Source organism: Ailuropoda melanoleuca, chromosome 5, assembly GCF_002007445.2.
Source record: "Ailuropoda melanoleuca isolate Jingjing chromosome 5, ASM200744v2, whole genome shotgun sequence".
Taxonomy (NCBI): Eukaryota; Metazoa; Chordata; class Mammalia; order Carnivora; family Ursidae; genus Ailuropoda; species Ailuropoda melanoleuca.
The window spans coordinates 70,353,155-70,365,174 of NC_048222.1; the positions used below are offsets into that span (position 1 = coordinate 70,353,155).

Here is a 12,020-nt window from a genome sequence, read left to right on the forward strand (position 1 = left end):
TAAAAACTTAAAAAAAAAAAGGAGGGACAGGTGTTAATAAATATTCTCATGTGGCTGGATGCTTAGAGGAGAGGGAGCATGTAGGAGAAGCGTTGGAAATAAAGCTGAAAGAAATGGGATAGTACACATGAGGGGAAAGTGCTGATAAATGGACATTTCTTTCCCTTTCCAGGCTCTCTACTTTGAGAGAGACACTCACGTGTTTATGACAAGGGCGTAAACAACAGCTTTCAGTATTTCCTCCACACCAATGCTATTCAAGTGTCTGTTCTAAACATTAAAGAAAATCAGTGACAAGGGCCTTGTCTCTGAGGCACATCGGGTTAATAGTTTGTAGGAATACGGCTCTTTTGACCTGCAGAAGGTCTCCAGCATGTTTTTTCCCCATAATACTCATGTGACTCTATTACATTCAGCTATGCGTGCATGTTCCTGAATCTGCGTCATACCTCCCACAGCTCATGATTGTGAATTCGCTTTGAATGGAAAGAGCAGCATTTCCCTGCCCGCCTCACAGAGTCTGGTGTAGCACCTTGAAAGTAGTTGGCATTAAGAAGGTTGATGGGAACCTGGGGAGGAGTTGGTGAGCCAGAGATGATCCCGGGAATTGGATCCCCTGGTTCCAAAGACACAAAGCTTGAGGGCCAAAGAACTAAACTAGCTTTTGCATGGACGCAAGGCCACCGGCACCCAAGTGAGGGGAGAGCATGAGGGGCCTACTTCTCTGCACCACCCCTCGCTAAATCAGCACCTCAAAAAAATGAGGGGAAGTTTTGATGAGGGAGCAAAGGAGGGCTTGACCAAAGAGTGGGAAGAGTGTCTAAACGTGCAGAACTGAAGATTTGAAAATCGAAGATCGCAGATAAATCAACAAGCCAGGAAAACCTTTGCAGTCTGGACCCAAAGTTGAATTTGTGTGGGCCCTGGAGCTAGGGAGATGTTCCCAGGGAATCAAATAATAGGCAAGTTCTTGTTGGAAAGGTGCAATTTATTATCTTGAATGAGGCCTTCTAATTTTTTAGGATCTACCATTCTATGAAATTATTGTCAAAGGAGAAGTTAAATATGTACGGTCAACTCCATGCTCCCTCGTGCACAGTAACCAGTTTGCAGGGGAAGTATTGCTGACTGGAGCCCTGTCCTTAGGCACTACCAGTACCAGGGCTTGACACTGGGAAGAAGGAGCCCAGCCCCAGGCACCCCACGGCAGTTAGCAAACCAGTGTTACTCTGCGCCAGGGAGGCACCAGTTGAGGTCACTGAAATTATGATTTGCGGTTCCTTGTGGCGGGCTCTTTGCACATTTTCTCCTTGTATTGAAGCACATGGTTCTTCCCACATGCAAATCCCCTTTCAGTCTGTGATCACCTAAGGAGCATTTAGTTTAAAAATTATCTTGACTTACCAGTAAAACCCAGGTAGAGTTATAATTCCTTTGCTAATAATTTTCCCCATTTTGCTCTTTATTGAAACATCATGCCGCTTACTAACTTTGACTCTTTGATGAGTAGATTAAGTTGATTTTTTTAAATGTCTTTCATTGAAAGGCAGATAGTAATTATAACTTATAGTTAAATATGTAATTGGTATTTTTCTCCATGGTCTCCTTATATACCTCACTGACTTGATATACTTTTTTTTTAACTAAAATTTTTTTCTCCAGAAGCTACCTCCCTCAAAAAAAAAAAAAAAAAGGATTTTTGTATTAGTAGAAACACTAATAACCTTTGTGATAAGTGAGGATTGCAAGGACCAGGCAGGTGATGCAGAAATGAAATAGGTCGAGTGCACAGGCCCTCCAGCCGAAAGCTGCCAGGCAAAGGTGTGGGTCCAGTGTTAGGGATCTTCTAAGGGATCAAAACAAACTAGAAATCTGGATTTTTATATGAAATCTCCCATTTCTTAAACGTTGCCAATGAATCAACATGAGAACAATTATTTTTATTATTGCAGTTGCAGTAGTAGTAAATTTTTAAAAATGGGAGGAAGGAGAGGAGGAACAACTGGGGCCTGCAGGGTGTGACCTCTGTGGAGAGATATAAGCAAAGTGCCAGGAAAACACAGAGAAACCCTCCCTGCAGGTAATTGGGGAAGACTTCCCAAAGGGAAGTTGAGCTAAATTTGAGCTAAATTTAGAAGGATGGGTATTGAGGGTGTTGGGATTAAAACCAGAGCTGGACAGCAGTTAAAAAAGTAAAAACAGATCTTACTTAGGAGCTAAGTAAATAAGGGGAAAGGAACTCTAGTGTAGAGCTGGGCTCAGTTCTGGGTACAATAAGAACAAGTGGGGATTTAGAGCCAAGGAGAACAAGTTGGAGAAGAGAGGTGGGGAGAGTCAGTGGAAGGGAAATTACTAAGAGAGACCTCGGGGGTTGGGGTGGATTCTTCCTAAATTGACCACACAGGATTCTCTCTGGAGGCAGGATGAAGTAATCTGATATCACTTGGGGGATGATGGGGCAGGAGGAAATTTGATCAGACACAGAAGCGGGCCTAGGGATGACCAGATATCAAGGGTGGTGGATTCTCCCCAAACTGATTTAGCAGGATCCTTTCTACAACTAGGGTCTTGAGAGCAAGGCCCAAGGATAGAGCCTAGCTGGAAAAGGGCTCAGAGGTTCCCATGTAGAGCCTGGTCTACGAGAGCGTCCTTGTCATCTGCTATGTGGCATAGAGGGGTGTGTGTGTATACATATTATGTGTATCATGGGGGGATTAATAAGGGTGAAGGTTGCAAGTGCAAGGACAGAACTGTGAAACAGTGTGACCTTTTGTGAGACTTTCAAGAAGGTTGGAAAGGATGTGTTTGGGAGGACCACAGTGGAAGAACTGAAGGAAGACACTGTATACTTGGTTAACACATCTAGTTTGTGCCCTAGGGGTTTGAGGAACACTTGGAGACACCCAGGAGGAGAGTGCTTTGATGAGATTTTGTTGTTGTAGACTCACCACTCCGGCCATAGTGTGGAGCGTAGACTGGTGGGGAGTTGAAGAGACCCAACTGTGAGACTCTTGCAATGGTCCAATGAGAAAATAACGAGGTTGAGTGATCAGAAGAGGGGACCCTTCAGAAAGATGCTTTGAAAATGAACACAATCAATTTTGTGACTGATTTGATGGCAGTGGGTGGGGGAGGGCAAGTCATGCCGAGAGGAAAGACACCAGGATTGACTTCCAGACTTGAAGCTATGTTGGGCCAGTCAACAAAAAGAAGAAAAACAGGAAGAGAAAAGGCTCTGAAGGAAAGAAATGAATTCAGTTTTGAATAGCATGTCGGATTTACTTTGGTGGAAAAATCCTGCAGAGAGTTGGAACTGTAGGTCTGAACTTCGGGAGAGACCATGGCTGGAGATATACAGACTCGAGAGTGACTGTCTATGGCTGGGTGAGATCTCCCAAGGAAAGAGCATGGACAGAGGGGAGATGAGGCCCAGGAAAGCATTCACATGGGAAGAACATAGAACACAAATATCTACAAGGAAGACTGAGAAGGGATGGGCGAAGAGGAAGCCCAGAGAGGGAGGAATCTCTGGAAGCATCTGGGTCAAACAGGGTGGGTTGCAACAGTATCATCCTTCCTGGGAAAAAGGAACCTCTGGGAGCAGCCTCTCCTGGGGGACATGTAGTGAATTCGACTGTGGCACCTTATCCGCATACATTTTTATGATAGATTTCAGTAGTTCATTCTTATACTGCTAACTTCGCACTTGTTCCTTTTCCTTTCAGGTTGTTTTGCCCCCTCACCTAGAAAAGATCCGAGACAGACTGGCTGAAAACATCCACGAGCTTTGGGGAATGAATAAAATAGAGCTTGGCTGGACTTTTGGCAAGGTCTGTGTTCCAGTGGCCAGGCTGGGGCAGAGGGTTGGATGGCCTTGTTACGTGGGAGGGTTCTTGAAAGACTGGAATGAGGAAGGGAACCACATGAGCCCAAGCTCACTCCTCACTGCCCCCCGTGTAGCTGTGGCTCCAGCCCTGCTCACTTGTCAAAGTGCGGTCAAGGGTGCTGGGGAGGCCAGCTCTGCGCAGACGGAAGTGGGCGTTCTCCTCCCTTCTTACTTGGAAATGGTTTCTTCTCTTGGGGGAATATTGAGCACTGTCGTTCCCTTGCATCTCCTTCAAAACTCTCATTATTCCTTTTCCCTTCAGAAAAAGCTGTCCTCTCTGCAGGAGAGGCAAAAAAAGCTGATTCGTTGTTTTGGATCAGAATTTGTTCAATATGGTTTTCAGATGATCGCTAAAATTAATAGACAGAGGAGGTTACGGAATCTCTTTGCACTAGAAAGCATTTTTCAAAAAGGATGTAAATTGACTTTGTTCTATGACTTGTGTAAGGTCACGTCTGAGGGCACAAGGATAGGCAAGTCGTGGGGCTTCCTATGACCCTGACACCCTCCAGTTACACACATTCCAGCTTCGTTACTAAAAGGGTCTGCGCTCTAACACTTATGTATTGATGGGGCTTCCATAAAGGATTCACCGTCTATATGACCACCTCTCTGCCTTATGCTTTCATAACACCACAGACCTCTCCTTGGGGGAACTACTCACAGTTGCAATATTACATTTGTTATTATGATTATTTTATTACTGCTCTCTACCCATTAGATTGTATTCTTTATGGGCCTGGGGCTATCCCGGCTTACCACTGAACTCCTAATGTTTGACTCAGTACCTACCATGTAGGAGACACTGGACAAATGTTTGTTGAATGAATGTATTAATTAGTTAATCTCTGGATCTGCACTGTCCAATACAATAGTCATGAGCCACAAGTGACTATGGAGCACTTGAAATGTGACTAGTCTGAATTGAATTGTGCTGTGATTCTAAAATGCCCTCGATTTTGAAGACTTGCTATGAAAAACTAACACAGAATGTCTCAGAAATGATTTCTTATACCAATGGCTTGTTAAAATGTTAATATTTTTAGATATTGGGCTAAATGAAATATATTATTAAGATGAACTTCACCTGTTTGTTTTTGCTCTTGTCATGTGGCTCCTGGAAGATTTGAAATTATAAATGTGGTTCACGTTTGTGGCTGACCTTATATTTCTGTTGGACAATGCTGTCTATTGGAGAGATTCTATAATTCTTTATGTTCTGAAGAATGTTACCGTGCAGGAGCATTTCGGTTCCATGAATTTGGGACAGGCAGAAACATGGCCACCGTGTGTAAAATTGTTAATCTGTGAGAGTATGTTCTGAATGCAGATACTTGAATAGAAACAAATCCACAGAATCCTATGATTTCACTCATATGTGGACTATAAGAAATAGCACAGAAGATCATAGGGGAAGGGAGGGAAAATGGAATGGGAAGTCATCAGAGAGGGAGACAAACCATGAGAGACTCTTAACTTTAGGAAACCAACCTGAGGGTCGCTGGGGGGGGAGTGGGGGAACTGGGTGATAGGCATTAAGGAGGGCACGTGATGTGATGAGCCCTGGGTGTTGTATGCAACTGATGAATCATTGAACACTACATCTTAAAATAATGATGTACTGTATGTTGGCTAATAGAATTTAAATAAAAAATTTTTTAAAAATCCACAGAGCACAAACCACCAGCAACTCAGGGACTGTGTGTATCATTGACTAGAGAGGAGATCATCTATTTGCCTATCAGCAAATAACTGTCTTTGTCTTGCCTGATATGGATCGCCCGGGCCATGTTTCAATGCGTATCCTTTTCTGTTTTCCAGGGCAGTGCCTGTTGTCAAAACTCAAATTATATTTTTCCTTATGTTGTCACCTAGATACGGGATGACAATAAAAGACAACACCCCTGTCTTGTGGAGTTTTCAAAGCTGCCTGAAACTGAGAAGAATTATAACCTACAAATGTCAACTGAAACCTTAAAGTGAGTGTTGAATGAATGTGGACTAAACAGTGAGCGGGTGATTTAATGCCTTGTAACTATACTGCAAAGGTATGTCTCTCGCCTTGAAAACATGATGCATTCTGATAAACGAGCGGGAACGGTGATTATTCACGCCAAAGGAGGATTAAGCATAGTAAAGAACACAGCCACCATTGTTATCGATCAACGCAGCTGCAGGTGCGGGTTCTTGCTGTCCCGCGTCAAGTGGACCCTTGTCCTCTCCCTCTGTTACGTTACAGAACCCTCCTGGCGCTGGGGTGCCGCATTGCTCATGTGAATCCGGCTGCTGAGGAGGAGCTCAAGAAGGTCAAATTGCCCAAAAAGTAAGTGATTTTTTCTAATGATCGAAGACTTCCAAGCTTCAGTGTGAATTTTTTAACTGGGAGGACAGGAGGTTCATGTCAAAGGCAGGTGATGGCCCCACATACTAGCTAGCGCCCGTTGAGGACAGCCCTTCAGTCACTTCGACTACACTGTAAATTCCAGGCAGAAGTCGGCCGGGGTACAAGTGTTCCCAGGCTTTCCGTCTTTCGCTCCTTCGGCTGGGACCTACACCGCTGCCGTTAGTTCTGAGCCTGGAGGTGTGGCTCTCAGAGGGGTAGACAGCCTCTGGCCTGTATGAACAGCAGTTGGCCCGGGAGCTTGAGAATGACTGGTAGGCCCAGCAAACACTCACTCCTCTGGCGTTGGGCCCGTCTGATAAGTCCTTTGTGGACATGGTTGTCTCTGCCAAGTTTGAATTCGGCCCCTAAATCTGCCTGCGCCCTATTCTCCCTCTCACCTGTGCTGTCACAGAGAGGCACACGTTCTCACACGTTCGGACGTGCACTCCCTGGCACGTCCACTGGCTCACTCGCTTGCTCACCCTCCCTGCACCAGCCTTGGGGGCGTGTGCGTTCACACGCAGGTGTCGTAATTAGTTCTGAGCCAAGGCAGTGCCAGCTTTAACCAAATGCTGACCTTCCCCTTCTTCCCTGTGAAACTCCCAAGCTGCCAAGTGCCGCTCACAGAGGCAACTCTGGATGCTGAGAGTGGCACATCTGCGGGCAGAGGCTGGGGGGTAGCCTGCTGACCGGGCTGCTGGGTTCAGCACTCAGCAGTCAGCCCGTGTGGACTCTGCCCGGGACCCGGCATCTCACGACGGTGGATGATGGGCAGTACGTAATGCCTAGAGCAGACCCTGCATCTTAGGCTGCTCGGCAGTTTCTTTGTAGACGTTCCCTGGTCTACAAGTCCGCACATTCAGGTTCTGGCTCTGATGTGCGTGCTCCGTGGCCGTGGGGCCGTGGCTGCCTCCAGACTCCCGTTCCCACATAGCTACGATCAGCTACTTTCTTGCGCGTCACTCACAGCGTGCCCCGGCCCTCTCCATTCATGCGGTGTATCTACCCGGGCTCCTACTCAGCCTTTTCCCATCTTCACCTGAGCTATCAAATGATTGGCCAAATTACAGACGTTTGAGGCTGTGGCTCCTGGACTGAACAGCAAACCATGAAGGTCACCTCCAGCTCACAGATTCTCTGAGGTCGTGATTTTCTTTCTTAATCCCCACAGTAAGGGTTTAACTTTCCGAGACTGGCTGATCATTCTCCACTGATTTAGAAGAAGCCTTGTGGCCCAAGGTCTTGTCCTTGCCACTCTGGTCGTAACCTTTGCTGTTGTGGCAGTGAGTTGAAGGAGCTGTACGTAATGCCGCAGCACAACGAACGTGCCCCCCGTTGGTCAGGCACACAGTAGTTTTCTTGGACATAAGGCTGGATTGCATTGACCATCCGCTTTCTCCAACAGTCTGTGGAATCTGTGACACGCACTGGCAAAAAGGATGGTGGGTGAGGGGCTTCATCTCAGGACTTGAAAGAGAGCTGAGCTGTCTGTTGTGCCAAAGGGTGGAACCTGAGACTGTAGGCTTATTTTCATGGTGTTCTTGCCACGTGCTAAGATCTGGAGTGGGGGAGTCAGACCTGTGCAAAAAGTATTATATATATTTTTACTTGTAGCTATACGATGTCCAATGGCTATAAGCCAGCCCCTTTGGATCTGTCTGATGTGAAGCTGTTGCCTCCTCAAGAAATTTTAGTGGATAAGCTTGCAGAAAATGCACATAACGTTTGGGCCAAAGACAGAATAAAACAAGGATGGACTTATGGCATCCAACAGGTGAGGAGTGCTGGGTTAAGCCTGCTGCAAAAGCTAGGAGATGTGGTCATCCATCAAAATGCCATTTTGCTTTGGTGGGTATTAGATTGGAAGACGGGAGCTGCCCTTGCACTCTATCCCTCATGCCTCAGTGCACTCATTATTTATAGAATCAGGGGACTGGATGGAATTTGTAATGGTCACATTAACATCAACTCTAGGCATAATTCCAATTTTTCAGAAATGTATAGGCTTACCCTTCCTTTGTTAATCTGGTTCACTTACGGGGCGCCTGGGTGGCTCAGTTGTTAAGCGTCTGCCTTCGGCTCAGGGCGTGATCCCGGTGTTCTGGGATCGAGCCCCACCTCAGGCTCCTCTGCTAGGAGCCTGCTTCTTCCTCTCCCAGTCTCCGTGCTCGTGTTCCCTCTCTTGCTGGCTGTCTCTGTCAAATAAATAAATAAAATCTTTTAAAAAAATTTTTTTAAAAATCTGGTTCACTTACGATCATGTTCCCTTGTATGTGCCCCCTGGCTTCATCTTCCCTCATTCCCTGTCTTGCTGTTGGCCTCATGGAGACCTGAGCTTTCATGTCACACTCCAGGGGCAGGGTAAGCCTTCCACAAATCGTTACAGGTCAGCAGTGTTTCTGGGACGGTCCCAGGGATCTACCACTGACGGTGAAAAGGAGGGGAAAGAGAGGGCAAACCAGCCTGCCACGAAGCCTGTGCCCCTTCCTTTAGCCCTTCGGACCAGGATTCCTGGGCAGAGTTCTTGCCTTACACAGGAGACAGCCCAAGACCCAGGGCCCAGCAAAGAATCAGGTGGCACTTAGAGCCCAACTGTCTCTCCTTAAAGTAATCCCTCATCTCCCTTAGTACCTGGGTTGCTCTCAGGGAAGTTCAGGGGCAGTTGCGTGTACACAGGTATATTCATGCCTGAGCCTCCAGCTCTGCACATGTCTGGAAACCAAGAAGACTGCAACTATGGAAATCATGGCAGAAAGGGGGAAGGGGGGGGCTCAAAATAGCACATCAGGCACACTCGTTTATCATGACTTAGGACATCAATCATTGCCATTGCGGCCTTAGTCGTCCCCGAGGAACTGAGGAGGGCTCTAATACAAGGGTGTGCCTACTACAGTGGGATGGACCCCCTGTGGCTCTGCCACCATTCTGATGTTTCTCCGTGAACACAGGTGTTTCTCTACATTGTCTCTCTGTGAAGAGACTGTTGTGAAGAGGCTCTAACAGTTTAAGTCATGGCGTGGTCTTCCACAGGGGAATAGTTACATAAACCCCCATCTGCCTTGCCTTGGGAATAGACGTTTCTAACCAATTTCACTTTATTCACAGGCTGGCGTTATTAAAATGTGGTTTTTAATGCTGGCTTTGAACGTTAGCAAAACCGTTCCATTTGTATTCATTTAATCCTGAAGAGAAGCAGTAAATGAGCATATTGCTAAATATCAAGGCACTGGGGGAAGAGCTGGTAGGCTGAGAGGAGGAAGCCAGGACTGTGGCTGGGAATATGTAAGTGGGACGAGCTCTTTGTAAAGATGAAGTGTATTTTCTCAGAACCTCTCTTCTGTGGCTTCACATAGGATTTGAAGAACAAGAGAAATCCCCGGCTGGTGCCATATGCATTACTGGATGAGCGTACCAAGAAGTCCAATAGGGACAGCCTCCGCGAAGCTGTTCGCACATTTGTTGGTTATGGCTACAACATTGAGCTGTCGGACCAAGAACTGGGTAAGGGGTCAAAATTGTTCATTCTGGTCCCGGTTGACAAAACTGGTCCTCTTCTGCAGAAATGCTGACTTCAAATAAGTCTAACCTGTACTATTAGAAATGATGTTGGTACCAAAGAGCACTAAACTAAATGGTGTATTTTAACAAGGGGGAGGAGGAGGAAGGAGAACCATGTTTAAACTCTGTGATGAGTTTCTATGGTGAGCACTTCTGTGACCCAGGCCTGCGGGGAATACGTGATCCTCCAGCGTAGCTGACCTTTTTGGGGTATTTGGTCACAAAACCAAGTTACCTTTATTTCTCTTATTTACCAAACATGTTAATGTCAGCTTACTTTGGGGCCAGGTCGTCTCATCTCTAAATTGAATTCTAGCGCTGATTAAAATGACCAGCCCCATAAGTGATGAACACGTCATGGCATCCCATACCCAAGGAGTATTACAGGCAAATTAGGGTGGTATTACAAGCTTACTAAAAGGATAGATTTGGCATAAGGCAGATCTGGGTTCAAATTCTTACTCTCTCCTTAGTTTATTGGCTCTGTGACCTTGAACAAGTACGCCTCTCTGGGCCTCGATTTTTTTTTTTTATCTGTAAAGCAAAGACAGTATTACAGACCTCATAGGATTGTTGCTATGTATAGTTTCTAAAGGATCTACCAAAAAGTAATCACTCAGTGAGTGTTAGCTTATATTCTGATTTTGATACGATGATAATGGTGATTATTCTATTAGGAGCAAATGCCATGTTGGGTAGCAGGAGGTCTGTCAGTCTTTGTTGTTGTGAAATTCTTTTGAGGAATGCTACCTAATTATTAAAGGCCCGTGTTCTCTCCTTACCTTCTGCACTCTGTGCTCCCTTCCTTCTCACAATAGCTGACCCAGCTGTGGAGAAAGTCAGCATTGACAAGATCCGATTTTTCCGGGTAGAGCGGTCTTATGCAGTGAGATCCGGAAAATGGTATTTTGAGTTTGAGGTGGTGACCGGAGGAGACATGCGCGTTGGCTGGGCCAGGCCGGGCTGTCGGCCTGACATTGAGCTGGGTGCCGATGACCAAGCCTTTGTGTTTGAAGGCAGCAGGGTGAGTCTGGATAGTGTCTGCATGTCCCCAGTCTAAGTTTCTCTGCTCCAAACATTTCCCTGGAAGTTGGAAGTACCGAGTATCTGGATCTCTGGCTTCAAAGTGAGTCATCACCACCACTGGCTAATTTAGATCAGTGAGTGATCATGACCTAGCTGTGGTCACTTTGCTCTTTGCTGTGATAAAGGGGAGGACTGTGCGCCCACATCCTTTCTGTCCCTTCTGTATCCGCCCGTGTACTTGAGCCCGTCGCCTCCACTCCAGAGGAGGGTCTCAGAGCACACTGCAGGTGGTATGTGCGGGAATCTTACCACTTTGTCCTAGAGCGAGTTCTGCCGGCTAGAGAATCCGACTGGGTCTTGGGAGACTCCGGCAACCTTTTCTGATGAGCCTGTGTAACTCGGTTTCATTTATTTGTAAGATTAGATCACTCCTCCCTGTGAGTTGTCCCTGGTAGAGAGGTGAGTACCTCATGGAAACCAGGTACCACTACCAGTTAGGAGAAATTGCCCGTGGAGTCATTTGTTTAGCTGCATGGGGGTTTGGTCTTGTTTCCCAGGGCCAGCGCTGGCATCAAGGCAGTGGGTATTTTGGACGTACGTGGCAGCCAGGAGATGTGGTTGGATGTATGATTAACCTGGCTGATGCTTCGATGATCTTCACGCTGAACGGGGAGCTGCTGATCACCAACAAAGGCTCTGAACTCGCCTTCGCTGATTACGAGATTGAGAATGGTAAATCCACCACCTTCCCCCACCCCCATTCCAGCCCTATGAGTTGAGGGAAAATCCAAGGAGAGCTGAGTGAGCTCATCTACCTCCTTATTTCGGATGAACCATCCTTTGCATATTTGAAACTCTGGTGACGTACTATCATTTTTGAAGAGGCAAGACAAATAATGGTGATAGCTGGTATGTGCAGCACAAGTATAAGTTCTGAACTTCCAGATAGATTACAAAGCTCCCCTCGGATTCCCTGCCCTGCTCCTTGGCGTGTTAAGGTTTCCCAGTATTACAAAGGAAATGCTAATTGCATATGGACTTAGGCCCTGGGAGAATAGAAAAGTCCATGAATTAAAGAATTATCTTTTTATTCTGATTTGAAATGTCAGTCTGCATGTTTGTGTAATTGAACTTGATGCTTTGATGAGAACCATTGAGACAAAAGTT

At 46.2% G+C, this 12,020-nt stretch overlaps 1 protein-coding gene across 1 annotated transcript in view; it reads left to right on the forward strand.

Annotated features, from left to right (window-relative positions):
• RYR3 (ryanodine receptor 3) overlaps nucleotides 1–12,020 on the forward strand; it is a 541,796-nt gene that overhangs the window by 323,316 nt on the left and 206,460 nt on the right. The window contains exons 21-27 of the mRNA XM_034661206.1: nucleotides 3,726–3,830; nucleotides 5,762–5,865; nucleotides 6,126–6,209; nucleotides 7,884–8,043; nucleotides 9,623–9,770; nucleotides 10,646–10,851; nucleotides 11,411–11,585. Coding sequence (XP_034517097.1) covers nucleotides 3,726–3,830; nucleotides 5,762–5,865; nucleotides 6,126–6,209; nucleotides 7,884–8,043; nucleotides 9,623–9,770; nucleotides 10,646–10,851; nucleotides 11,411–11,585 — 982 coding nt within the window. The remainder of the gene's footprint in view (nucleotides 1–3,725; nucleotides 3,831–5,761; nucleotides 5,866–6,125; nucleotides 6,210–7,883; nucleotides 8,044–9,622; nucleotides 9,771–10,645; nucleotides 10,852–11,410; nucleotides 11,586–12,020) is intronic.